The sequence below is a fragment of the Zeus faber genome (assembly GCF_960531495.2).
Source record: "Zeus faber genome assembly, chromosome: 17".
Lineage (NCBI taxonomy): Eukaryota > Metazoa > Chordata > Actinopteri > Zeiformes > Zeidae > Zeus > Zeus faber.
The window spans coordinates 14,042,893-14,070,825 of record NC_137204.1 but is presented as its reverse complement, the minus strand read 5'-3'; the positions used below and the strand labels follow the sequence as shown (position 1 = coordinate 14,070,825).

At 45.2% G+C, this 27,933-nt stretch overlaps 1 protein-coding gene across 1 annotated transcript; it reads right to left on the bottom strand.

The window, feature by feature from the left end:
• Positions 1–59: 59 nt before the first annotated feature.
• pcsk5a (proprotein convertase subtilisin/kexin type 5a) lies at positions 60–27,758 on the bottom strand (the record flags this gene model as incomplete). The annotated part of the gene is made up of 35 exons (XM_080017611.1): positions 60–517; positions 1,606–1,816; positions 2,355–2,455; positions 3,251–3,468; positions 3,916–4,093; positions 4,928–5,164; positions 5,239–5,481; positions 6,126–6,340; positions 8,593–8,791; positions 9,548–9,748; positions 10,385–10,527; positions 10,690–10,732; positions 10,904–10,972; positions 11,114–11,314; positions 11,408–11,544; positions 11,802–11,904; positions 12,318–12,451; positions 12,712–12,850; positions 13,022–13,125; positions 13,546–13,630; positions 14,271–14,461; positions 14,819–14,921; positions 15,248–15,367; positions 15,543–15,682; positions 16,447–16,635; positions 19,289–19,376; positions 21,035–21,138; positions 21,233–21,333; positions 23,498–23,710; positions 24,037–24,209; positions 24,928–25,016; positions 25,249–25,322; positions 25,603–25,746; positions 25,884–26,057; positions 27,609–27,758. 35 exons carry the CDS (start codon positions 27,756–27,758, stop codon positions 60–62), a joined length of 5,472 nt encoding a protein of 1,823 aa, XP_079873737.1.
• Between the last annotated feature and the right edge of the window lie 175 nt (positions 27,759–27,933).

The following is a 27,933-nucleotide window of genomic DNA, read 5'->3' as shown; positions in this document are numbered from 1 at the left end:
TGGGAAGAGGGGGGGCGAGGGAGAGAAGGAAACTCTCGGTCGGAGGGCGGGGCCACGCCTCAGCGGAACGCGCGGTAGCTCTCGTCGTCGTACTCCAGCTCGTCCTCGTTGTCCTCGCCCAGCTGTCCGTAGCGGAACTTCCTGTACACCGTGCCGTCTCGGCCCATGTAGACAATGTCTTCGTCGTCTTCGTCGTCCTCCCCGTCCTCCGCCTCCTTGCTTCCGAGGTCGACCAGCCGCGCCTCCTTGAAGCGCTGGCCCGACGCCCCGGAGGAGGCGGAGTAGCCGCCGGAGCCCAGTTTCTCGTAGCCGCGGGGGGCCACGTCCGGGGCCGCGCCCTTGGATCTGGAGCGTTTGACCAGGAAGACGCCGCCGCCGCCCAGTCCCAGCACCAACAGGATGGAAGCGGTGATGAACAGCGCCAGATTACCCTTGTACTCCTCCTCCTCCTCCTCCTCCTCCTCCTCTTCTTCCTCCTCGTTCCTGAAAGCGAAGTTGGTGCTCAGAATGCACTCCCCTGCGAGTCACACGGAGACAGGGAGTCACACTCGTTGACCTGGGAGGACGCACAAAAGCAGTTCAGCGTTCTGAAGTTTACATTGCACGTTTTGTTTGATCGGACCGGGTGCAGTTGGCACGTTTTGGGTCTGAGGTTCAGGGTTAAAAATGAGGTGGCGTGTCGTGCCGGATCAAAACGTGTATTTTCCTGCCCCGGCTTTTCAGCCCCACTGCAGGCAACATGGGATCGATGGGAACAACTTTCAATGACGCCTTTAACAACAATAGCGAACCTACTCCCTGTTCTCCAGACACACACACACACACACACACACACACACACACAAATCCCCCACATATACACATAAGCAGCTCCAGCTGATGGTGGTGGACGGCCCACGGGTCATTTGGTGAGCAGTCATTCGGGTGAAACTAAATACGCTGCTTTATGAAACACCAGCGCAAGGATTCGAGGCTGTATGCTTATTCACAACAATTCTGAGAAGCGTTCGCCACGCGGTGTACGCATCTGGAGGACGCAGAGGCGGGCCTCGTGAATGTACCACATTGACGTTTCTGCTGGAGTCAAAGTATTTAAGTAGCTCTTACACGTACTTAAAGTTTAAAAGTAAAAGTACTGTAATATTCAGTTTGCTGAGCCTGTAATACGGCGCCACTGTAGCTTCTTTCTGCAGATGAAGGCTCATCCATATCCTGATAACAGTTTACAAAAAACTAGTATATAATAGACTAAATATATTTTTATTATGTGCAAAAGAAATGATACAGCTGATGTCATAGTCCTATATTAATATATTATTATATTATTCTATATTATTACATAGTAGTTACACAATTACAACAGCGAATAAAGTATAGATATTTTATTTTAAATGCCGTGGAGTAAAAGTAGAAAGTCTCCGAAACTGAATGTACTAAAGTAAGTACTGATACTTGAAAAGTTTACTTAAGCACAGTCACAAAGTACAGATACTTTGTTACTTGGCAGAGTACGTGTGGCCGTGGAGTGTAGGTGCGACCGAGTTAAAGCACCATAAACAGTTTCCTGACTGAACCGGTGTTGTGGCCCATTCCTCCATCCTCCACCTTGAGTCTCATTGCAGTTGCAGCAGTCCTCGGCACGGAGCGGAGCGTCCTGTGTGGCCCCCTGCGGCCGGGCGGGCCCCCGGCAGCAGGGCACACAGCGGCCCCCGCCCGCCAAGACGGACTGAGTGGGACACGCGGTGCAGTTGGCCGGGCCGCCTCCCCTGCACGCCAGGCAGGAGCCGTCACAGCCCTCACAGGCGTGGCCCGCCTCCTGTGGAAGGAACGCACACGCGGGCAAAAGACGATTAGAGATTAAAACAGATTATATCCGGACATTTGGCTGCTATCAACGCTATCGGTTTGGGATAAAATCGCGCAAATGGATTTTTAATGGAATATTAGTATTAATCCAACTAATGATCGCCCTTTAGTGTAACTCGATTACCCGTGTTTCACCTGTCACCTGGAACGAATAGATATTAGACTAGATACTAGACTCGATTTAATTTTGTGCCTTGAAATATGAGCTGGAATTGATTCGTAAACGGTGACACCTCCTGAGTTTCACACTGTGCTCTATTGAAGGACGAGCTTGAAGAGACCGGTGTAGCCGCTGCTGGAACTATTCGGTATACTGTATATATATACTGAATAGTTGAATATCTAGTATATCTAAATGTATGTCAACATGTTATAATACACTGGACACCCTGATGTAAGATCGTACCATTACTTTGTATGACTTTAAATAAAAAAAATAGTTGAAATTGATGACATTCAAATCCATAACAGTGTAATAGCTTGGTTACCGTCATCACAGCATACAGGCCCAGGCTGCACATGGATTCGCACGCGCCGTCTGAAAGTGTGTATCCAAGGTGGCAGGAGTCACAGGAGCCAGAGTCTTTACCTGCAAAGATTAATAATAAAAAAAAAATGTGAAGTCCACATTGGGGGCGGGGGTTGACCTCCATCGCACTGAGCCCGACCGGACTAAATTAATTGGTTAGTACGAAATGGTTAAAAGGTACAAGAGGTTTATACAAGGCCAACAACTTGTGTCATCATTGAAGACCATTGTCTGGTGTTTTATTTTTTTTCTTCTTGTGGCTCATCTAGTGCAGTTCTATTCAGCTGCACGAGTATTCTGTTTGGGGGCCAGATTTTCAACCTGTTACCGACAAATTCAACAAGCAATCCTCCCTGTTGAGAAAGTATCTCCAGCGGAAGGAGCGTGATCTAATGAATTCGTTTGGACGAACTGGTCTTAACTGTCAGACGACGCTATCGCTCCAAATGAATGAATGGGGATATCTGCCCACGTTGGTATCAGATATTGAGAAATGTAGGGGCATGAAGACGGGAAATGGTTGTTTTTTTATTGATGGTGTTCCAGTGAAACTACTCGGGTGTTCTCTCAGTGCTTGGTGTTTGCGGTGATTCATCTCGGAACGTTAATGACCTTAAGAAAGATCAAGATGTTTTGTTTTTTCTCCTGATAAAATGTTGAAGTGCAGGTAGACCGGGGCTGATCAGACCACTCTATTCAGAACCCATGTTTTCACTTCACATAAAAATCAGTTTGTGTGAATAAAACATCCTTGGTGGCACTGTGGCTGCTGAGTGTGTCTGTGCAGTGTGTGTGTGTTTGTGTGTGTGTGTGTGTGTGTGTCTCTGTGTCCCTGTGGGCGTGGGGGCGTGGCACCTGTGCAGGTCCTGCAGCTCGCGTGGCAGGGCCCGCAGGTTCGATGGCCGGCGTCCGGGTGGAATCCCTGCGGGCAGCGTGGCAGACACCTGCCTTCCTTCCTCAGGTGGAGCAGACCCGCGGCGCAGCTCAGACACTCGCTCTCCCCGCCTCCCAGACACTCCCCGCAGGTCGCATCGCACTTCTCACACACCCCCGAGGCCACGTTTCCATAGTGACTGATACGTAAACGGAACAAAACGTTTCCACAGAAAGAATGCATGATTAGCTAGTGTTCTATTATGAGAAACATGCATTAATAGTACATTTATTAGCTGTTGTGCATCTGTGTGTGTGTGTGTGTGTGTGTGTGTGTGTGTGTGCGTGTTGACGTCAGTACGTAATAAATAGCCCTTGTGACAATCTACATCCCTTATGTAGCTTCTCTGGGGTATTTAACTGCACATCAATTTAACGGCCCATTAATTTAACTCTCTCAATCATTGGGGTATAAATAAAATCACCTCTAATTAGCATTTTATAGGGCACATGAAGGGCTATTTAAATCTCACTCCAAATTGGCTGATTTTCTACACAATAAAAATCCTGTCCGCCGACCGCTGTGCATTATTCCGCGACTTAAGGCAAACCGCTGAACGCCTAGTATGGGATGGATACTGAGTTACCTGGCTGGGCAGCTCTCCACACACTCCTTGCCCTGTCTGAACAGCGAGGCTCGGCAGGTCAGGCACTCGTGGCTGAGCTTGCCCACGCAGGACACACACGCCGGGTGGCAGGACTCACACGAGTGCCCCCTCTCGTCGTGGTAGAAGCCTCCGGGGCAGTCATCCACGCAAGTGCCATCTGCACACACAAGGTATCATTTAGCTCCGCCAATGAACACACACAGTGCTTAGCGACCAAACTGCTTATTATTGAACATGAAATGAGGGGGCTTCTTGATGTGTTTAGCGGGGAGTGAGCGGCGAAAATGCTGCTCATTTCAGTAAGCGTGAAGCAGATTCCAATTTACAAAGCACATTTCGGACACCATATCTTGTTTTCATTATTATCTCATTCATCAAATCACCCAGCCACAAACACTTTAATTGAGTAATAACAGAGTTATAATTTATACCTACTAATTCATTGTCATCCATGCCTGTACTATTGTATACATATTAATTCATCCTGAATGGTATATCCATCTATATCTATACTTGTATTTTGTACCCACAGCCATACTATCAACCATATACTAGCAGTATGGCAGCTTTTAACTTTGAACTTATTCTAACTTAAGTCATTATTGTGCCTAGAATCACCTTTTGCATATTCTGTACAATATATTCTTTGGCTATTTTTTATTTGTATTTATTTGGCTATTTTCTTTGGCTATGTTTGATTTTATATGTATATATTTTTTCTTGTTTATTTTATATATATATATATATATATATATATATTTTATTATTATTATCATCATTATTATAATATATTTTTTTCTTTCTAGGCTAATTGTCTTTACAGCGATGCACCAACCTTCACCACAACCAATTCCTCGTATCTAAAAATGTACTTGGCATAGTAAGCAAACCAATTCGATTCTGATTCTAAGGTTGCTATTAACCCTGTGTTTTTCTTTTATGTCCACCTCCACCCACTGCGCAACTCTCAAAATCATTGAGGTCCACTCACTGAGGAGGACGTGTCTGGGGTTGCAGCTGAGGCACTGGTTCTTACTGGGACCAGAGCAGTGGTGGCAGTACTTGTGACAGGGACGGCATCCCCCGTCCTGCCCCGCGTAGTGGCGGGCGGGGCAGTCGTCCGCAGGAGGCCGACACTGGCCGCGGGCGTCCAGCCTCTGGGGCTCCCTGCAGCTGACGCAGGAGCCGGCAAGGGGCCCGCGGCAGGTCAAGCACGACGCGTCACAATCTGAGAACACACATCACGCAGATGTCGGAAATGTATGTTTTTCCAGGTGTTACAATAAAAAGAATGATATTCACCGTGACACCCTCCGGTAGTGGCCTCCCTGAACTTGTGCGGGGGGCAGTTTTCCAGACACGCCCCGTTGTGCAGCGTGGCCCCGGGCTCCACGCACACGTCACAGTCGTTGTGGTCCGGGCCGTCACACAACAAGCATTTGGGATGACAAGGCAAGCAGGCCCGCTGCTCCGTGGCCTCGAAGAACCTCTCAGGACAGTCCAGCACACACCGACCCTCGTGGAGGAAGTGGTACTCCTCACACCCTGCAGAGATGGAATAAAAGATCTGGACGTCTCAGTCCAATACAATGAATAGGTTCCTAAGAGGGAGAGGCAGAGAGAGAGAGAGCGAGAGAGAGAGGTGCAGAAAAGCCTAAATGGTTCCTCAAGTTGTCCAAAGATTGTATATTTAATATTCAAGTCAATCGTCAAGTCAAGTCAGATGAATTAATTTGTACTATCATCAGATGTAAATGGATGAAGAAACTAAACTGAATGACTAGCTCTCCTCTGCTCAATATGATCTATGCTCTATGGACAATATGCTTAAAAATATTACTGTATAATTTTTTTCCTTTTTTATAAATTAACAAATTTAACATTTAAAGTTTTAATTTTCAATGTTTAATGTCAGGTTACAAAGTGTTGAAACGATAAATAAAAAATGCGAAAATCGTTCATTTAATTCTAGAAAAAAAGATCCCTGTAATAACAGACAACTTAAACTGATTGCGAATCATACCGCACAGTACACAGTGCGTAGGCTATTAGGTAGTGACAAAAACCAAAATGAGTGAACTGTGCAGAATAGATATGGTGGATGGAGAGAGATGTCGCAATGGAAAAAGGTTGCTTTCTAAATTGCGCTGTTAATTGTGTTCATCGTTGCCGTCTGCGGGTCTAATTACCTGTGCATCGTCCCGGCGGGGAGCACTCCTCGCAGGCGGCGGGGCAGCGTGCGCACTCCCCGCCGTGCGCGGTGTGCGCTGGGGGACAGGCGTCCACACACTGGTGCTTGTGCAGCAGCAGCGGCTCCTCGCAGCTCAGGCAGTGGGAGCTGTTCCTCCAGCACGACGCGCAGCCGGCCGCACAGCCGCGACACACCCGGCCAGCGGCGTATCCCCTACAGGCCCCGAGGACCATCAGAATCAGAAACGTAATCAGAATCGGAATTGGAATCGGAATCGGAATCGGAGCCGGAATCGGAATCAGAATCTGATTATTCTGCCAGTTCCATTTGCATATACCATGCTAGTAATTTGTCGTGGTGCGGTTTGGTGGCTACCGCTACCATAAAAAAAAGCTTAAAAATGACCAAAAACTGGAGAATAAAAATAAAAATAAAATAAAACTGAATAAAAAGTGAGAAATTTCAAGTAAAATTACAGTTACAAATACAAACAATACAAAAATATTCAGATATATAAAAACGTACAGAATATGCAAAATGCGATAACATGCACAGGATAAATTGTTGTTATTGGTATATAGCGCATAAACTGTAAATATGAATTATTACTATGAACTAACTAGATTATTACAATACGTACAAGGAATACCAACAACCAAGAGGAGGCATGAATTATGGATGAATGGCATCATGTTGAAGTATGATTTATCAACAAACACACATACACACACACACACACACACACACACACACACACACACACACAAGCACACACACACACACATACACACACTCCAAAAACCTTCAATTTAAGCCCTAATTGGCCACTAATGTGTTAAAGAAGCTCTGTGACTACTCAGCACTACTCAGGCCCTCAGCTGCTTTTCAGCACCAAGGAGAGTGCCAACTACCAGATCCGGTGGGGGCGGGGGGGCGGGGGAGTGCTGATCAATGACCAATATTATGAGCACCAGCTGCTGCCATTGTGGTAATTACCTGATTGATTTATGATTCCCCCTCCGTTCCCAAATGTTAGCAGCGAAAATCCATTTCACACAGCTTTCGCTGCAGGTCATTTGCATGGAACTTTACGTCACGTCATTTGATGGTGTTCATATCTAGCTTTCAGAAAAGTGCAGAAAATCCAAGCTTCACCAATGAAATGCTTTTTCTTTCCAGACTTTGTCCCAGGCCACAATTCACCCCCGTTTGGCCGACGAAAACCTCCCCATTTTCAGTGTCCCAGCACTCTTTGTTTTTTTTTCTTCTAAATGATAAATAACGGTGTGAGTATCTCAGAATATGGTCTGCGATTGCTGGTATTGTTTTTGCCTTTTGCTGCTTTCTTGGCAAAAAACTCCCATTTTTCATTTTCACATCGCTCATAGTGCATCACGTCTTTAAGGACGCAAACGTTTTGTCCTTCTATGAAACTGGAGCACGAGAGAGAGTGAAATTTCCAGATCGGGTTCGGTGTTGACGCTTCACATGTGGAACAAACATCGAACATCTGAATATATTTGCAAATCTGTGCCGCATTTCTGTGTCTCACCGCCGTGTAGTGGCTTTTAAGGAGCCAAGAAGTGGAAACATTCCACATTCTACTTGAACAGATACTTGCTGATCTAGGTTTTCGTATGAAATATTTATAGTTTTTTCGTAAAAGGAGGAAACTTTCTGTCAGACATTTTTGTCAGGTTTATTGTACATTTGTCGTTCTGCTCCACTGTTTATTTCATAAGTTATTGTATTGGAACATTTATTTCATTTATGGATATTACCTTTTAATTTTTAGGTCTTTTTTATTTTTTATCATTTTTTCTTTATGTTGTTTTTCAGTTATTTTCAGGTTATATCTCTTGTTTACCATTAGGTTCAGTGTATATTGGCAGCTTTTTTGTTTTTCATATTTTTTATCGTTAACTGTAAGGTATATTGTATTTATTGGTGGAATATTTTCAATTTTTTTCATAAACTGACATTTTATTTTTTCATACTTGTATTCTTTTATCTATCTATCTATCTATCTATCTATCTATCTATCTATCTATCTATCTATCTATCTATCTATCTATCTATCTATCTATCTATCTATCTATCTATCTATCTATCTATCTATCTATCTATCTATCTATCTATCTATCTATCTATCTATCTATCTATCTATCTATCTACCTATCCATGATCCCAGGACTTGTAGCCACGGCCAACTTTACACTCTATTCTATTGAGCATTGATAGTCTCTGGTTGCAGTAAAATATGTAAAGCATCCATTACAAATTATTACTGCCCAATAAATCTCCATGGCGCTTTTGTCCCATCACACTACTTTATGCCCCTTTTCTATCCACTTACAGGTATAGAGTTGAATTGTGAGTATATCAATTTTGCATGCATAACACAATTAAACACACATAACACTCCAATAAAAAACACTCAAGAAGCAGTCATATCTATACCTGACCTGACACACTGGTCGACGCAGCGTCCGTCCTGCAGGAACAAGGGGGTTCTGCGAGTGTTCTGGCAGCGCGTGCAGCGCCCGGCGCCGTCGCACGTCACACACCCCTCGGGACAGGCCTCACACACCCCGAGCGGCTGCCGGTCGAACCAGCCCGCGGGACACTGTGACACACACGTCTGCTGCGCGGTCAGAAACAGCCCTGGAGTGGACGCACGGGGTTTCATATATGACTGACATGAAAGGGAAGGGCTGGAGGAGCGTGTTTACATACAGGATGTAGACACGGACACACACACACACACACACACACCACTGAGACGGACCTTTGACGCATGTTTTGCACCTATTCTTCTCCTTCCCAGAGCAGGTCTCGCAGGAGGGATGGCATTCCTCACATTCTCCGCCTTCTGGGATGGAAAACATTTCTCGATTCCCAACATAGAAACTGCAGCATATCAAACTATCGTGAATTCAGACTTAATTCACGATGCCAATATGCTGGTTCATAAGCATGGTTCAGGATATTTTTCCAAAGGACAAGTGGTGATCATCATTGCTCCTCCTGACCCAGGGCATTTGAAAAGAGCACCTTTTCCTTTCTTAGTGGCCTTAAATAAAAGTCTGGCTGCATAGATCTATACCCTTTCCAAATTACATTTTAGTCCGCATACAGTACTGGCGGGACATATTGCGGCGGTCTAATTAGCATATGTTCTTTTGAATCCTCCTCCATCTCCTCTGAGGCAAACGGGAGGATGTACAGCGCATTCAAATCAACTTATTTTAAAGTCTATATTTGGCTTATGTTAAACCGTCTCCTCTCCTCGGTTTTCAAAACCCCCTCAGTTGTAGTGGAGTTCAGGTAATGAAGAGACCAATTACACCGGGAAATGTATTTATTTATTTGCCTCCTATCTCTGACTCATTAGCGACAGACCGGGGGGTTCAGACTCACCACTCAGGAAGGTGTTGACCGGGCAGACCTCCCGGCCGGTCACGCAGCTTCCATTTCCCGTCCTCTCTCTCTCCGCGCATGACGCACAGTCGACGTCCTCCGGCCCGGTGCACGTCACGCAGTCCGAGTGGCATTCCTCGCAGTCGTGAGTGTCTTCGTCGCCATAGAAACCGTCCGGACAGTCGGCCACGCACTTCCCCTCTTGCACAGTGACACATTCTCTCTCGTTACCCCGGATCAATATGTATATTTAGAGTCCGAACTAACAGGTAACACATCGCCCGCGCAGCGTTTTTTTGAAATAATTCAGTATTTTCACAGCTTGGAAATGTGGTGATTGGGCCACATCCAGTGTGGGCTTTCCACCAATTCCAAGCTCCGTAATTGCTCTTCAGTCTTTCTCAGGCATCAGCTGTAATTTTAACCCCTAAATATAGTTTGATGTTATATAGCCGCGTTCAGAGCAGGTTAAGCAGTGCCTCGTTTGACACGATGTTGTTATCACCTCTCCAAACAAAACCCGACTCGGGGAGTCAACGAGAGTTCACATGAATCAGACCAAACAGATGGAGGTGTGAGCGCAGAGTAACAGCAACACTTTGCCAAACCTTTGCAGGTCCGGGTAAAACAGCTAGTGGAAGCATATACAAACCCACGCACACACGCACACACACACACACACACGCATACGCACACACACGCACACACACACTCACAGACGCACGCACGCCCACGCGGACGCTTGCACGCATGCACACACACACACACACACACACACACACAGAACCTCGTAGCAGAAAAATATGTCTTCCTGAGTTTAGGACCAAAACTCTCTACCTGATAAGAAGAGGTCCGTCTCACACCAGTAGCACTCGTGCTCGTCGCAGCTCACACAGTTGTCGTCACACGGAACGCAGGTCAACTCCTCCTCCACGCTGTAGGTCTTGGCCGGGCAGTTTTTGTAGCAGCCGTCCTGAAAACTGATAACGAAAGGTGGTCAGTCGTCAGTGACCTCAGCGCTTCGCCCAAACTCGCGAGGACGGTCGCCCGTTTCGGTTTGAGTGTGTCCAGCGGACTGAAAGGCGGAGCGGGAGCAGAGGGGCGGGATCACGCAGGGGGAGAGCGAGGGCACACACCCTTACTTGTAAAAGCCCTCAGTGCAGGACAGACAAAGCCTGGGGTTATCTGTCGAAAAACAGAGAAAAACAAACTCAACTCTCCTTTCAACGAGAAATTGCATTCACAGTTCACACACACACACACACACATACACACACACACACACACACACTTGGGAGAGGAATTCAACCCGAGCAGTGTTCATTTAGCTGAGAACCTCCTCACGCTGAGACTTACACAAGACGCACTTCCTACAGCCCTCCTCACACGCCATGCAGTCGTCGTAATCTGGATCCTCCACCTCCCCTGAGACACGACAGAAGTGATGACGGTCAGTGACAGGACGAGAGTCAACGGGTGTTTTCGGGGGACGAGGCTTTTTCCCGGTGCCGCCCCTGAAGCGGTTCACGTGATGGCCGGCGGACTGGCAACGCGGCGATTCCTCACCTTCCCCGCACTCCGGCTTGACGCACGCTCCCTCGGAGAGGTAGTACGGGGGGTTGCACTGGAGGCAGCGGGGGAGGCTGGTGCAGATCCTGCAGTGGTCGGAGCACGGCGCGCAGGTCTTGGCCTCGGTGTGGAAGAAGGTCTCGGGACAAGTGTCCACACACCGACCTTTGTACAGGTAACGCTCCATCCCAAACTTATCTGGGGTGGGGTGGGGGGTCATCACAGTCAGGGTGTCTATAATTGCCAAAACATATTGACTCCCTCCTACGTTAGAATGTGTCAGTCTGTTACCGGTGTCACAGCTCGTGCAGTTGGCAGAGCCCATGTCTGCACAGGCGGCGCAGGTGTGATCGCACAGGTGGCACTGTCTGTTCGATAGGAACTTCCCCCTTGCGCACGCCTGGGCACAGCGTCCCTCATCCAGGACCCTGTAAATCCATTCAGCCAATGTATTTTATTATTTTGTACTGTATATGATATGTAGGGAGTGGCTGTGTGTGTGTGCGCGTGTGTGTGTGTGTGTGTGTGTGTGTGTGTGTGTGTGCTTTAAAAAAAAAAAACTAAATACGATGTCTATAGAAGTCAGGAGGTGAGAAAACAATTATTATGATTATTATTATTTTTTCAAGCCCTGAAAGACATCGTGTCCACACCCCCTCGAACAAACTACTGACTAAAAACTCACTGCGAGGAAGCACAGCTGACGCAGTCCTGACTGAGCGGCCCTGCACACTTTGCACATGTTGCGTCGCACACACGGCACCTCCCCTCACCGTCCTGGTACTCCCCTGGCGGAGACACATCCCACTCAAATCACTGACTCAGGCACGGAGCAGGGAGTCCAGATTTGTGAAGTTAGATCTCAACGAATGGACGTTGTGCAAATATCGTCCAAACTCTTTATGTTACGAATGCCCGTGACTCACGGCTGACATGAATGTTCAAGGAGTAAAACAATAAAACAAAATAAATGTATTTTAATATCAATACAAACTCCTGTTTTATTTGCTAAAAAAAAAAAAAAAACATCATCGCCAGGACCATATGCAATACATTCTGCCCGGAAGAACTGTTTTTTGTTTTTTTTTTGGCTGCTCAAGTGATTACTAATCAGTCAGCAAAAGCAATTATCCAGGATTCGCCATTTGTGTGTAGCGGTGCCTCTATTGCTTTAGGGAGTTGCCGAGCATTAGAGAGAAACATCGGGAGGGAGACCGACCATCTCCACACACGGTGCTGAGCACACACACTCCATCGCGGAGGCCCCGGCCGCCGGAGCAGCTGCTGCAGTCCTCCCTGCCCGGCCCTGCACAGGTGAGACAGCTGGCATCACACCTGAGGAAGAAGGGAGGAGGAGAGATGAACACAGGAACACACACACATATGCACACAGAGGCCCAACAAAACAAACCCTAACACACACACACGCACACACGCACACACGCACACAAACACACACACACACACACACGCACACACACACACACACACACACACACACACCCACACACACATACGAAGCCAATGAACAGTGTGAGGCCTGCCATCAGTAGATAAGCAAACCCCCACACCTGAACACGCAGCAGCGAGCTCACCTCCTACATATCCTCTGCCTGTCACCGCTCTCTGGGTTTGGCTCCTGTGCGTAGAAGCCAGCGCTGCAGGAGGACACACACCTCCACTCCTCCATCAAGTGGCCCTCTGCACACTGGCTGCATGCTTCCACACCTGCACCTGAAGACACATTGGCATCGGCATCAAGGCATAGATATATAAAGACACAGTATATATGAACACGTTTCCACACGCTGCGTGGCTACTCCTGCACATCGGGATAGAATTCTGCTGTGGAGGTTCCTGCACCCGGAAAAACCCACTGAAAGCGGATCCTTCTCACAAACTCACCTGCGCAGGCGGTGCAGGCCTGGTGGCAGGGCCTGCAGGCGTCATCTTTATTGTGATGGTAGAATCCCGCTCCGCAGCTGCGCTGGCACCGATTGCCCTGCAGACTGGAGCGGGCGGAGAGAGCATGTGGCACGGTGACACACTCAGCCAATCATGTGACACCGCGAGGATGACTCACTGCCATTGGGGCTGCGGGCTCCACTTCCGATCCACAGCACCACATGCACTTGGTGGACGCACATTCTATTCCAGAAACTCCAAAACCCAACATGGTGATTAATTCCATTTGGTTTTTGCAATTCATGCAAAAACATGTCGGTGGGAAATCATTCTACTTTTTCCTTTTTTTTTTTTCTTTTTCATAGAAACTAGTGCCATTATTGGAGTTTTTTCCCCCCAATTGTTGTGGTTGTGAAGCGGGAGAGCTTAATCAGGAGGATAATCAGTATTCTCCGTGGCGAGGGAGGGGAGAAGGAGTGTTTACCGAGCAGTTCATTCAAGCATCATCTGAGAATTTGGTTCACCTTGTGCCCGGTTTGCATTCCGTGCAGATGCTGGAGGAGGAGCACTTCGAGCAGTTTTCGCTGCACCTTCTGCACGTGTTCACATCTGTGGGGAAATCAGACGGAACACAAAGCATATACATCACAGCTATTCATCACTACCGACGCATGCAGACCTCGACTGCTGCTGCACACACAGACTTTATCGGGGCTTATTCAGCTGCTTTAGTGCAGAATTCCACACACACACACACACACACACACAAAAAAACCATCCCATTTCATATTCTGAACATTACATCCATTACAATGTCTGCGCTTGATTATGGAGACACCTTGTACAGCCCACCCGAGCCCACTAATTTACCATGGTGCTACTTTATTTATTATTCAACACAACCATCTCACTTACTACTGGGACTCAGCGTGACGGATGGTCTGGATATCTAACATGTTTAATTGAGTTTAAACATAGTAATCAAGGACTGGTGAGCACTAAATGTTGCATTGACTCCCAGGTGATCTGCATTATTTGTGATTTTATACATAGAAGTTGCTTCAAACATCACATTTGGCTGATGACCTCATAAGGACGGCGAGGAGGGAAACCCTACTCAGGTCTCTCTCGCAAAAGACATCTTAATCGCTAACACTTAAATGTGAACAAATGAAAATGATGAAAAATAATTAGCATTTTGTTTGTTTGAATCATAAAGAAATCGCCGGGGAAACCTCGGAGTTCCCACCGTGATCCAGGTAGTAGTTTTCCCCGCAGCCGGCGCTGCAGGTGCTGGCTCCCTCGGTCAGGTGGTGTCCGGGCTGGCAGCTGATGCACTGGTCGCTCCGACTGCCGCTGCAGCTCTCACACCAGGAGAAGCATCTCTTGCAGCGCCGCCGGTCGCTCCAAAAACCTGATGGACACTGTGACACACAGGTTCTGCAGGGGGGACAGAGGACAAAAGTATAAAATGAATATCTATCTATCTATCTATCTATCTGTCTATCTGTCTGTCTGTCTGTCTGTCTGTCTGTCTGTCTGTCTGTCTGTCTGTCTGTCTGTCTGTCTGTCTATCTATCTATCTATCTATCTATCTATCTATCTATCTATCTATCTGTCTGTCTGTCTGTCTGTCTGTCTGTCTGTCTGTCTGTCTGTCTGTCTGTCTGTCTATCTGTCTATCTATCTATCTATCTATCTATCTATCTATCTATCTATCTAAATGAACCAATAGAATATCGATGCAGGGGCTCTGCAGCGTCAGTATTGTCCTGCACGTTGTGCGATTGTTCCAACCTTGTGTTGTTCTTGAACTTGAGGAAAAAGTGCGAACATGTGACACATTGCCAGGGGCGCGGCCCCTCGCAGCCCTCATCGCCACATTCCGGGTCACAGGGTCCTGGGAGGGGGGAGGAACACCACTGTCACCACTCAATACACTGTCATGGCAGCTGCAGAGAAACGCACACGCTTCCGGTGGGAGGGTGAGAGGGAGGGAGCGAACAGCGGGAACCCATTTTCATCTTCGGATGAAAAAAACTAAAAAACCAAAAGAAAAACCCAGGAATAGACCAAAACTCTACAAAGGCTCGAAATTAGTAGCTGCCTGTGCCGTCCCGGGGTTTTAAGGAGGAGGAGGAGCTGAGTGAGGCTGAGGAGGTGACTCACCCGGGTATTGTTGCTGGGTGAGGTCACCACCACCTCCACCACCACCACCAACGTCACCACCACCAACACCTCCGCCGCCTTCCCTCGGCATCTCAGCCGATCGAGCCTTCTCCCGACGCATGGAGTACGGCTGCTCCGAGGTGCCGTAAAGCACCAGGCGCCACTCCCTGAGCTCGCCTACCACTCAAAACAGAGAGAGAGCGAGAGAGAGAGAGAGAGAGAGCGAGAGAGAGAGAAATGAGAGCAGCTCATCTCAGGAGACGCATCCTGGAGCTCAGCTATTGTTCCAGTTCAGGTTTGATGTATGTTTTATGATGCCGGGGAAACGAAACGCGGTGAGAAAGCGCCAGACCTAGTTTTGCGTCGGCGTCCGTCCCCTCGGAAGGGGTGTCGCGGATCTCCAGACCCCAGTCGCCCGCCGCCTCCTCCCCCCAGCAGTGAGTCGTCATGAACTCCCAGTCGGTGAAGCCCTCGGGGGAGCGGTCCAAAGGCCTGAGCCACAACAAAGCCCCTCCGCCGTGTTAATAGCTGGAAATGCTGCTTTGTTCACTTCTTGTGCATTATAAAAGAGCTAAAAATACAGCGAAGCTCATTTCGATTCTTCATAGGATCACATTTGTGAGTGAGGTATTTCATCAGGTAAGCAACATTTTCTAAAGGCTGTGACAGTGACAGAGAGATGGACAGCGGCTCGTCCAGCTCCGACATTTCATAAATTAACATGTGATAATGAATTGCCGTTTCCGTTTTTTTTATCTTCTACATTTTGATGACAGTATTGAAATCCTAAAAAGAAAAGAAACATTTTTTATCTTGACTTTTGACTGTGGCTGTAATTAGCAGTTAAGCACATAACAAAAAGAAAATCATAGAAAGTCATAGAAAATAGGCTGTTCCAGCAAAAGAATAAAGAAAAACAAAACAAATCAGAGCTAAAACAGCAACAATGAAGTTAAAAATGTTATTTTGACTGTTGACTGTGGCAAGCAGAAGCAAAGCACATAACCGAATATTATATTATATAATATAACCAAATATACCAAATACCACATATTACGATAATAATATTATAATAATGCAATAAAAATCAATTACACAATTATAATAATACGATCAAAAAAATATATATACACAAAGACACACGCATGCACGCACGCACGCACGCACGCACACACACACACACACACACACATATATATACATATATAATTATTATAATAGATAATAATTTCCTGGATGGTTTATGATTGCGTTACCTGTTGGCGAGCAGCTGAGACACGGTGCCCGAGGGTGATGTGAGTGTGATGGAAAGGTCGCCACGGCGACTGTGAGCGATGGTCACACGGATCACCACGTGCTCCACATAGACCACGTTCTGCAGCGGCTCAGAGGAGCAGCCTGAGCTCCTAAAAACAGACTTGAGCGTAGAGCCGGGGCGGATGGGCCTGATGAAGACGGTTAGAGGATAAAGAGCATAAACCATGAACCAGGCTCAAGTTGTGACGGAAAGGAAAGAGTCACTATATTTTAGATTTGGTCCCCTAGATAAATATTTTGCACATAAGGAAGGTGAACTGATGCATTGTCTCATTTTATTATTTTATAATAATAATAATAATAATAATAATAATAATAATAATAATTATTATTATTATACAAATTATTATTATTACTACTATTATTATTGTTATTATTATAATTACCTTTATTTGCACCTTTGATACACAACATGCAACTCAAAGTGCTTCACATTAATAAAGGCAATCAAATAGCGACATTATATTATATATATAATATTATACTCTTTCAGATTTGGGTCATCAATTTAGACCTTGAAGGATCATGATCATTCTTCAGAGAATGATTTACGATCAGTATTACTCCTCGCAATAGTGAATAAATTCTTAAAGGGGTGTAACCTGTACTCTTAGTACTCAAGACCATACATACTGATCAGCCACAACATTAAAACCACTGACAGGTGAAGTGAATGGCACTTGTCAAGGGGTGGGATATATTAGGCAGCAAGTGAAAAGTCAGTTGTTGAAGTTGATTGGAAGAAGGGAAAATGGACAAGCATAAGGATCTGAGACACTTTGACAAGGGCCAAATTGTGATGGCTAGACAACTGGGTCAGAGCATCTCCAAAACAATAGGTCTTGTGGGTTGTTCCCAGTATGCAGTGGTTAACACCTACCAAAAGTGGTCCAAGGAATGACAACCGACAGGGTCATGGGCTCATTGATGCGCGTGGGGAGTGAAGGCTAGCCAGTCTGGTCCGATCCCACAGAAGAGCTACTGCAGCACAAATTGCTGAAAAAGTTCATGCTGTTATGATAGAAAGGTGTCAGAACACACAGTGCATCACAGCTTGCTGCGTATGGAGCTGCAGACCAGTCAGAGTGCCCATGCTGACCGCTGTCCACCACTGAAAGTGTCAACAATGGGCACGTGAGCGTCAGAACTGGACCATGGAGGAATGGAAGAAGGTGGCCTGGTCTGATGAGTCACGTTTTCTTCTACATCATGTGGATGGGCGCAGTTCGGGTCCGATCCGATCTGTGGGATGTGCTGGAACAACAAGCCTGAGCTCCCCACCTCACAACTTCCAGGACTTAAAGGATCTGCTGTTAACGTCTTGGTGCCAGATACAGCAGGACACCTTCAGAGGTCTGGTGGAGTCCATGCCTCCACGGGTCAGAGCTGTTTTGGTGGCACAAGGGGGAACTATACAATAATAGTGGTTATTAGTGGTGCTTTTAATGTGGTGGCTTATCAGTATAGTTGCATAGATGGAAAACAATCCTTGAAAGAGTGGAAGGGTTTTTTTATTTTTTATTTTTTTGTTTTATTTCATTTTATTTTATTTTATTTCATTTTAATATTATTATTATTATTATTATTATTATTATTTTTTTATTTTTTTATTTTTTTTATTTTTTATTATTATTATATATTTATTAACTGTATTATTAGTATTTGGGATTCCGGCCTCTAGGGCTAAACCCCTATTGTTCGTGTTATTATTAATATTTTATTATAAAAAAATTATATCTCTCTGTCTGTCTGTCTGTCTGTCTGTCTGTCTGTCTGTCTGTCTGTCTGTCTGTCCTGCATCATAGGCTTTATATCAAATAAACCAAACCCTTCCACTATTTTTTTTTGTTTTCCTTCTATGCTTCTTTGAGTACATCGTCTTCCACTCCCTCTCTTTCTCCTCTGCCTCCACAGCTCTGAGAGACCGCGCTGAGTGTTCATTTTTCTGCTGCTCCGTAGCGTTGTTTCCGAGCTGAAGAGGAAGCTCCATCTTAAGACAATGTCAATGCAATGAATACAGAGGAAACAAAAACAAAACCCCTACACACGGCTCACTTTGTCTCTGTTTCTTTGTTTGTTTGTTTGTTTGTTTGTTTGTTTGTTTGTTTGTTTGTTTGTTTGTTTCTTTCTTTCTTTCTTTCTTTCTTTCTTTCTGAAACAACAGTTAACCTGCAGGCCTGGCCCTTCCCCACCGGCTGCAATTAAAACCAAAGCACAGTCGTTCCGTGTCTTTTTTTGTGGGCGTGAAGTTCATTTTCAAGTAAACACAAATGCAATCAACTGGGAATAGGCTTTAATTTCAAAAGAATAAATGTTTGAATGTTGTTTCCGGTTTGCCTCATATGGTAAATACAAGGGCATTTTCAATATGATTGTTACTAATTTCTCTCTTTGATGCCGTCTTCTCTACTCCCTGATTCTCTTTTAAGTGTTCAGTTACACAACTGGTTGAATGGGACGGCTGTTTTTAAAAATACATATATTCTGCTCTACTGTTAGGTGTAAGGTATAAGGGATGATTTTTTTTAATATAGATATATTTTCCTTTAGTTTTTCCCCCTTTAAAAGGTGTCGTATCACAATCCACATCTCCACAAGACACAACAGCCATTAGAGTGGGAGCGAATAAGTGTGGGAGGAGAATCCACAGGAGACATAAAGAGAAGGCACGCAGCTGGGATGTCAAGAGAAGAGCTATCCTCATTTCTAGTGGAATACCTGCTCGGCTGCAGGGCTTCCTCCTCCTCCTCCTCCCCCTCCTCCTCCTCCTCCTCCTCACACATGTGCTGGGGAGGAACCTGCCTCCACTGCTTGGCCTCCTTCACCATGCTCTCTGCATCCAGGAGCCCAAAGCCATACAGGTGGCTCACTGGTGGACACACACACACACACACACACACACACACACACACACACACACACACACACACACACACACACACACACACACACACACACACACACACACACACACACACACACACACACACACACACACACACACATAATTATTGTGTGTATTTACACACTCCAAATACATTGTTTGTGATGTGATGTGATGTGTGAATTGATTTTGCTCATTTAAACCTTATAGGCTATAGACATTATATTATATATTAATAAAGTGCCAACATTATAACATCAATTCGTATTCCTGCTTTTTGACAATTTGCTCAAAAGTGCTGGCACAACCCACAACCAGATCTTATTTAATTAGGAAGTGTATTATCATATTAAATCATGAATCCAATAAATCATATTAAAGTGCCGATCTTGATTTTCATTTAAATAAATGTCTCTTTCACTATCGCCGAATGAGGTGACACAGTGGTGATTGATGGCCCACTGATGAAGCCCTTGCATTTGCAGTATTCTGAGTATTAAGTACTGGGGGTGTCTGGGACGACTTTCCCATCATGCATTCAAGTTCATGCATCCATATGCACCGGCAACCTCGAATCGTTATTAAGGCGTGCCCCAGGTGCGAACTACCACCTGACTGAAGTCACACAGATGACACTGTTTGGATTTCTGGGAAGTGGTCCTTAGGTCCTTTGGAGTGCAGGGGGCTCTCCTGAGGACCTTCTTCAACACCGTGGTGGCATCAGCCATCTTTTACGGAGTGGTCTGCTGGGGCAACAGCCCCACCACAGCTGACAGGAAGAGACTTGATAAACTGATCAAGAAGGCCAGCTCTGTCCCGGGCCCCCCCCCCCCCCCCCCCCCGAGCCCAGTGCAGGTGGTGGGAGAAAGGAGGATGATGGCTAAGCTGTCATCCATGATGGAGGACGAACCCCACCCCGTGCATGAGACCCTGATGGCACTGGAGAGCTCCTTCAGCGATAGGCTGCTTCACCCAAAGTGTGGGAAGGAGCGCTATCGCAGGTCCTTCCTTCCTGCGGCTGTCAGACTGTATAACCAACAGTGCAGCCAGTAGACCAACCACACACACACACACACACACAAACACACACACACACACACACACACACACACACACACACACACACACACACACACATACTATCTGGTTCCTATTTATGGTGATTTTTTTATTTTTATGTTTCTATATATTTTATATTGCTTATAGTGATATGATATGCTCTTTATTTTTTTCTGTTCCCATTTTGCTGCTGGAATGATATCATTTCCCCATTGTGGGACTAATAAAGGTTTATCTTATCTTATCTTAAGCGAGGTCCAAAAAAAACACCTGCAATTACGGATTTTTGCCATAGGTACTGCCAAATTTTTTTCATAATAATTATCTGGAAAGAAATGCCGTCACTGAAATCCACAACAAATTTCTTTATATATGTAAATATACTTGGTGGAATAAACAATTCTTATTTATTTATTTTTGTTCTATTTATTGTTTTATTGTATTTATTTTTTAATCATTTCATACTGATTCTGATTATTAGGTCTGGTCTAGCATTAGAACTTGAGCACAGAAAACACCCATTGTTAAACCTCCCACATATTTTAAGACGTCAGTGTAATAGCACGCATTGCAAAGTAAAATACCCGTGTATCCAGCCCCATTCGCGGTCCAGTCTGGTGCGCTGAGACGAGAGGCCTGAGATGTTTTGACGATAATGTGCTGCACATCCCTCCACGTTAGCAGGGGGCTGCGGGAGGGTCAGACAGACAGAGACACGCTGACTGATCACATCGATCTGGCTGCTAATCTGGTTATGTATTGATTGTTGCCGAGCTGGTTACTTGGCTTCCAAGACAAGAGCAATGACCCCTGCAGCCATCGGGGATGAGACGGAGGTTCCCGATTGATCCCTGCTACATCCCTGACTCCGGTCCAAGGTAACCTGTCGATAGGGAAAAAAGCAGGTGTTTTCATCTTTTTCTTATTAAGTGTTGTTTTTCATACAATAACAGCCTTTACTAAGCTGCATATTGGTATATTATCTATATATTTTTTTCCAGGTTTTTTCTCAATACTTCATTGTGAATGCCATGCAATCGCACACAGTTGTAATAGCTTATTATGCTGTTATTATTCACTAGCTTTTTAATATTTTTTACACTCATTTAAAAATAAAGCGTTTGAACCAATTTACAGCTCTGTGTACAATTTTACGAGTATTGTTTTAAAATCATATTATAAGAAAAACTCTACAATTGATTCACCGCTCTGTCTACGTACAACATTATTAGAATAAATATACATATATTAATATCATTTTAGAGCAGGCCATGTAAACTAGGGTAGGACTTTGTCAACAAATACTGCGGATTCAATATTTTTATCACATGCAATTTCCTGTTGACAAAACTCGTAATGTTGAGATATATAGATTAGGCGCTATCAATGGTGCAATACTCAGAAAATATACAACAACAACAACACAACAACATACACAACATACATACAACACAATTGATCCTTTGCATTTTTTGGGTGAAAATATGATGCATCTGCCTGCAGCTTTTTAGCCTGGCTGTAGAACCATAAACCGCCCAAACTGTCCATTCGGTTTTAAATGACTCTAGTCTGTTTACACAAGCCTGATATCAAGATAACTTGTGCAGAGTAGATGAACCTGTTCCATCCCTAATAAAAATTATTTGGGAATTCAGCTGTTCAATTTGCAGAATCATTTCAGCCGTTAGGCCATTTGACATATTATTTTCTGTTTTCCATCAACATACAGTAGCAGCCAGAGCACCCCTGCAAGCATTTGCAACAGCTACTAAATCCAGATACTTTTACAACAACCATATTGGCCGACTTAAAAAAGTTTAATGACAATGCGTTCTGTTGGAAATAGGTCAGGCACTGTCTTTAACCGCTCCCAGAATCCCTCAGTGGTGCCAGCGGGTTGTTTAATCCACTCACACTCTTTTTCTAAGTAGGACCAAGGGACAGCGTTCTCGAAAAAACCCTATCGCAAAAATAATGCCTTTGTTTGGAGTGTGCTGTTAAACGAGATTGTACAGATGGTAATAATTACGTAGCTGTTGTTTTGTAATTATTGTATAAATATACAAGTGTTTATTTCAATGCCCCCATTTTGCAAAACAGAGTCTTCCTAACATAAAAATTTAGGGCAAGGGGGACCAAGCAAAATAGAGCAAGATTTCTGTATGGTAATTACATGTACACCATGTAAAGTATTTGGCACACCAATAATGTTTGTATAATACAAAGCTCCCTGAATATATCTGAATTACGTACTTCTCGGATAAACTTTTGCCCAATTAGTATTTGAGGGAGGTTGTTGAGGTTATATACATACTGTATATCGAAAGGACTTTATCCCAGTTGGCAAAAATAAGAATGTTGAGGCAGCAGCGAAGATGCATCAGATAGAATTTAACTATAGGATCAAGTCAGACCTACATACTCACCCAAGAGTTAAAATATGGATGAGCGGCTCTTGGGTCATCACCGTTTGAGTTCTGCTGGATGTGCATGTTTGAGTAACAACTTAGTTTGAATAAAATTCTCATGGAAATAGTTTAAACTATTAAAAAACTTTAAACTTTAATAACTTGGGAATAAAAAAGTAAATTTACCAATTAGCTATCAAAAAGCAGCCTTCGTAGGCTAAATGGTTTGAGGCGCAAAAGGCCAACGTGCTCATGCCTTGCAGCAAGACAGCATTTTGTGACTCTTGCTACATTAAAATCCATTACAGAGGGCATAAGATTGAGCTATTCCATGAAAACTAAAATAGTTGAATACTCACTTAACCGATTTTGCTTTAATGCGGTATATCCTTGGGAGGGATGGCCAGTCGTGTGGGAATATAGTCGACTTACTTCCGACGCCTTTTTCACAACCAGTTTTAATAGATTAAATGTCACTTATAACCGGTGGACGAACCGTTAAAACACTGTCTCACTGATCTATTTTCGGCTGGTAAACAGATGTCTCTCTTGGGTAGGGGAGGCATTTATACAATAACAATCGAAATGAATGTTCACCTGCTCATTTCTAATAATAGAGGGTAACCATGTGGTACTTACCACCCTGGAGGCCTCGTTCCCCCCGCTGCTGTAGCTTGCTGCCAGGGTGGAGGAACACTCCTCCAGGTGATCAGCACGGCTTCCGCTCCGCATGCCGCTGCTGATGGAGACGGTGTATATACTGTTGGTGTAGCCATCGCAGGAACAATGGTCGCCGTGGCTCCCTCCGTTTCCCGACGCCCAGACGAAGATGGATCCCCTCCCCTGTCTGCCCTAGATTTATTTGGGGAAGCAGACATGGGAGTATTGATATATTAATGATATTTACATATTGAAGTAGCTTAAGACTCGGCCCCCAAGTAAACACACAGCCTGAGGTGAGAGACAGTTGGAAACAAACATTGATCGTCATCATGCAAGCTTGCACAAATTTTTACTTCTCTCCCTGGCAAGTAAAAGCAACCATTCATACAAAATGTGACACACATTCAGCAATGCACATAGACACACACGGGAAAAACACATGGCATTCTCTTTTTCTGGCTTTCCCCTGGATGTGCACTCGGATTCTTTTTCTGTCCCCCTCATCTCCCCCTCACTGTTTGAACGCCGTTCTGCAAAGCGAGACTCGCCAGCGGCCCGGGGCCATCCACAGCAGCTCCATCATCCTCTGGTCCCCAGCTCGCTAAGTAGATATCAATATGTTGTGGCCTGAAGCTCAGCGCCGCAGCCTCCACCGTGTCTGTCACATCTCCATCAAGCATGCGGACACCTGCAGATATGGGAGCGGCCATTACAAAATGTTATCTCACTCAAACACAGTACATGCACCATACAATAGGCCTAGGGTTTGTGGGAAATGTGGGTTGTGAGCTATGTGGGTAGGGGTGTGGTGGGCGGTTGTGATCTGGCCCGTTATGCTCCTGCGTTGGTGTGCTTGCGCCTCATGACTGTCCCGCAATTTCAATCCCAAACCCTGTTGCCGTATGTGGGCGCTTCAGGGGCAGGGTCATTTCCTGCTCTCTGGGACTAGTTTGTGCACCTCGGGGTGGTGCGTGGGTGTTGTTCTGCGGGTTTTCGGCTTCTCTGTGGGTGGGGTGTGCGTACGGTTGCGGGGCTCGTGGGTGGCTGCGAGGCATTTCTCCACTGCTTGGAGGCACGGTGTTATAATTCTGACCGCACACACCAGAGCAAATTTGCGCAAGAGGTTTGGAATGGAAGGAATTGCCAAAAATGTTATCCCGGTATTTTGTCATCCTTACAGGTACATCCTCTGACCAGGGCTGAACTGGGACAAAAAAACAGCCCTGGCATTTTTGGCCCAGACGGCCCAGCGGGGGAGGGGGTGACAAAGTTGCCCCAATAAAAAATCACTCGGCGCTGCGGAGAAATATCTGGTATGCCAGATTACCAGTCCACCCCTGTCCCTGACCCCCCCCCCCCCCAGAAACCCTTCAGCTTCACAGCTTCGCGGCATCCTGTGGACTCACCTCCAATCGAGGCGTGGAATGAAACCCCCACGGTGCATTCAGAGTTATTTGCCGCCGCCGCAACAATCCCCGCACATTTAGTCCCATGGCTTCCAAGAAAGTAATAAAAAAATAAAAAAGGTACAATTTGCATTGAGTCAAACCAATACTTCAGACATATTTCAGATTGCAATGTTTTATCATTGGCATATTGCGGACATATACAACTAAAAGTGGAAACTGTGAATTTGCCTGAAGACACTGCATAAAATGATGACAAGGGAAGGGATACCGAAAACATGTGCAATGAGAAATTTGTGTTCCAGGAATAAAAATACTTACTAATCAGCGTTATTGAATTCATACAGAGAAGCTTCTTGGTATTTTCCATTCACATCACAGCTGGCGAGATGGTCCTTAAGGAGACGGGGACCGCCAGTAAGGGTGAATAAAATCGAAAAAGAAAAACCCATGACCATCTTTTTCTCTGTTTCATCAGACCAACTATATCGGCCATCATTCACGAGTCAATTACACAGTAAAGTGCATGAGAGATTTAATGCCCGTTCCAAAACCTCTGGGCTGACCTTTTCCAAACCCGTGGCCCCGAAAGCTCCGCCTGCCATATTTGTCTCTGCCAAATATTATGATTAATGTTTTCAGTTCACGGGGAGAGCCTCATCTCGGAGCACTTACATAATTTGGTTTTAGATCAGGATGCTCTCCCTCGACGCCGTCGTCGAGGATGGACACCACCACGCCCTTTCCGGTGTAGCCTCGTCTCCAGGCCCCCTCGATGTTCATGTGGGGCGGACAGCCTTCGATGTTATCGCCACAGTGCTGTGGAGGAAAACGGCGGGGTGTCTATTTACTCCATGGGGATAATAGATATAATAAAGCAGGCCCTATTTTAGGCTCGGTGAATCACATTTGTTATAACTTGAATATTGGTCGGTAAAGAAACAGGCGTGACTCACGATGTACCACAGGTTGCCCCACTGTGGGTCATTGAAGTGCAGCGTCGGGGCGTGGCCGGACGGGAGACTGGCACCGGGGTCGTGTTTGTTCTTGATGTCGATGGAGTAGATGTGACTCGCTCGGGAATTCCTCTTCACTCTCTTCTGCACCACCTGCTGCTGCAGCCACTCCACCTTGAGAGGATGGCAAAGTAGCTTATGTACTGGCCTGTTCATAAGTTGTTTTTATTGTATTTTATCATTTTTTTGTTTATTCTTTTATAGAGTTAAAAAGATGTGTTGATGCTGTTTTATAATCTAAATAATATCATAGGAATCCCGTGTGCGTGTGTGTGTGTGTGTGTGTGTGTGTGTGTGTGTGTGTGTGTGTGTGTGTGTGTGTGTGTGTGCGTAAGTAATGTTAGGGCGTGTTCCGTTGTGTACTCGGGATTGTGTTCATTTACATGGGTGTCCTTGCGGGACAGTTGTGGGCGGTTGTAGGCGCTGTCATGTAGCTGATTAATAACCAACGAGGGAATCCAATATACCAGGAGACGTGTCCCATTACGGTACCTTGGTCTCCATAGCGATGCGCTCTGTGAGGCTTCTGCCGGACACTGGTGATCGCAGGACCGTCGCGTTGTGGCGAAAACTATAATGGTTCCTCAGATCCCCGATCTGAAAAAAAATAAATTTATATACATATATATATATAAAACTTTGATTATCCTAGCCCTGACCGAGTCTTATTTTCAGACAATGGTGTGTGGTCTTGCTGCCACGTCACAATCTAGTTTCTAAAAACCTGATCAATAATGAAGACTCTGTTTGTATCTTTGTCTCAAGGAGGCTACATTACACCACTGATTGTTTTGCAGCCTAATGCAACTTGAGCTGGGAGTCCAGCCAAGCTGCTGGTGCGCGCGTGTGTGTGTGTGTGTGTGTGTGTGTGTGTGTGTGTGTGTGTATGCGCGCGCGTGCGTGTGTGTTTGAGTTTGAATGCCACTGTCTGACACCTTCATTTATAATGCCATGATGTTGGGCGGGTTGGGCGGTCATCAATAACACCAAGAAGGAGTCTGAATTCTTGTTTTATTCATGTATGTAGAATCTCATTTGCTATTGATATATTTAGCCAATTTGTCTGGATATCTAACGTCTTCAATTGAATTAAAATCTAATGAGCGTAAAACCGGGTCACAGGACAAGTGTCTTGTACCAGCGCCGAATTGGGGAAGACTTAAAGATACAAATGGGATGGAATGCAAAGAAGCATCAAATTAGAATAATTTAATTAACTTATAAATGGGAATTTGTTTTCAGGTCTCTCTTAAAGGGATCTGCGTCCTCATGAGAGGACTTGTCTTGCCTAACAGTATATACATTACATATATAATGTCAAATTTCTAGCGTCTTTCTGAATAAAGTTATTTTTCTGATCATAGCACCAGAAGCCTCTGATATAGCTTTTATCTCTATCGTGTCAATTAGTGATAATCATGATCATAATTGGTGCCAAGGTATTTTTTATTATGTCACATACAATGGTCTCTGACATTCACTAATAACTGCTTCCTTTTGAGTTTGAGGGAAAAAAAAACTATACTTTTCCACACAATAGATGTATATATACAACAGAGATGTGATAATGTCTTTAATCAAAGGAAATACTTGCAGAATGTGCATATCGCTCAATACTAATGAAAGCTTTTCTAGGGGCCATTCATTGTGCATTGTCACACTTACCTGACCCAAGTTTGTAAATCCGTATTTCTCCGCTATCCGGTTCGCAGACTCCTGGTCTCCAAATACTTTAACCGCCCAGTCATTTGTGTACGTCTTCGCTTGACAAAACTGCAATAAAGTCGCCACCCAAGCCACATAAAAGGTCGCCATCTTTCTGCTTGAGGGTGTGAGCTTCTCTCTGAGCGCGGCTCTTCGCAGGTGATTCAGACCCGTTCCCTGGAGTTTATTTCCATGATGAAGGTGCCTTCCCACGCCCGACTCTACAGACGCATTCCAACTGTTGAAAGTGCGCGTCGGAGGCGCGCACCTTTTTCTAAATGCAAAT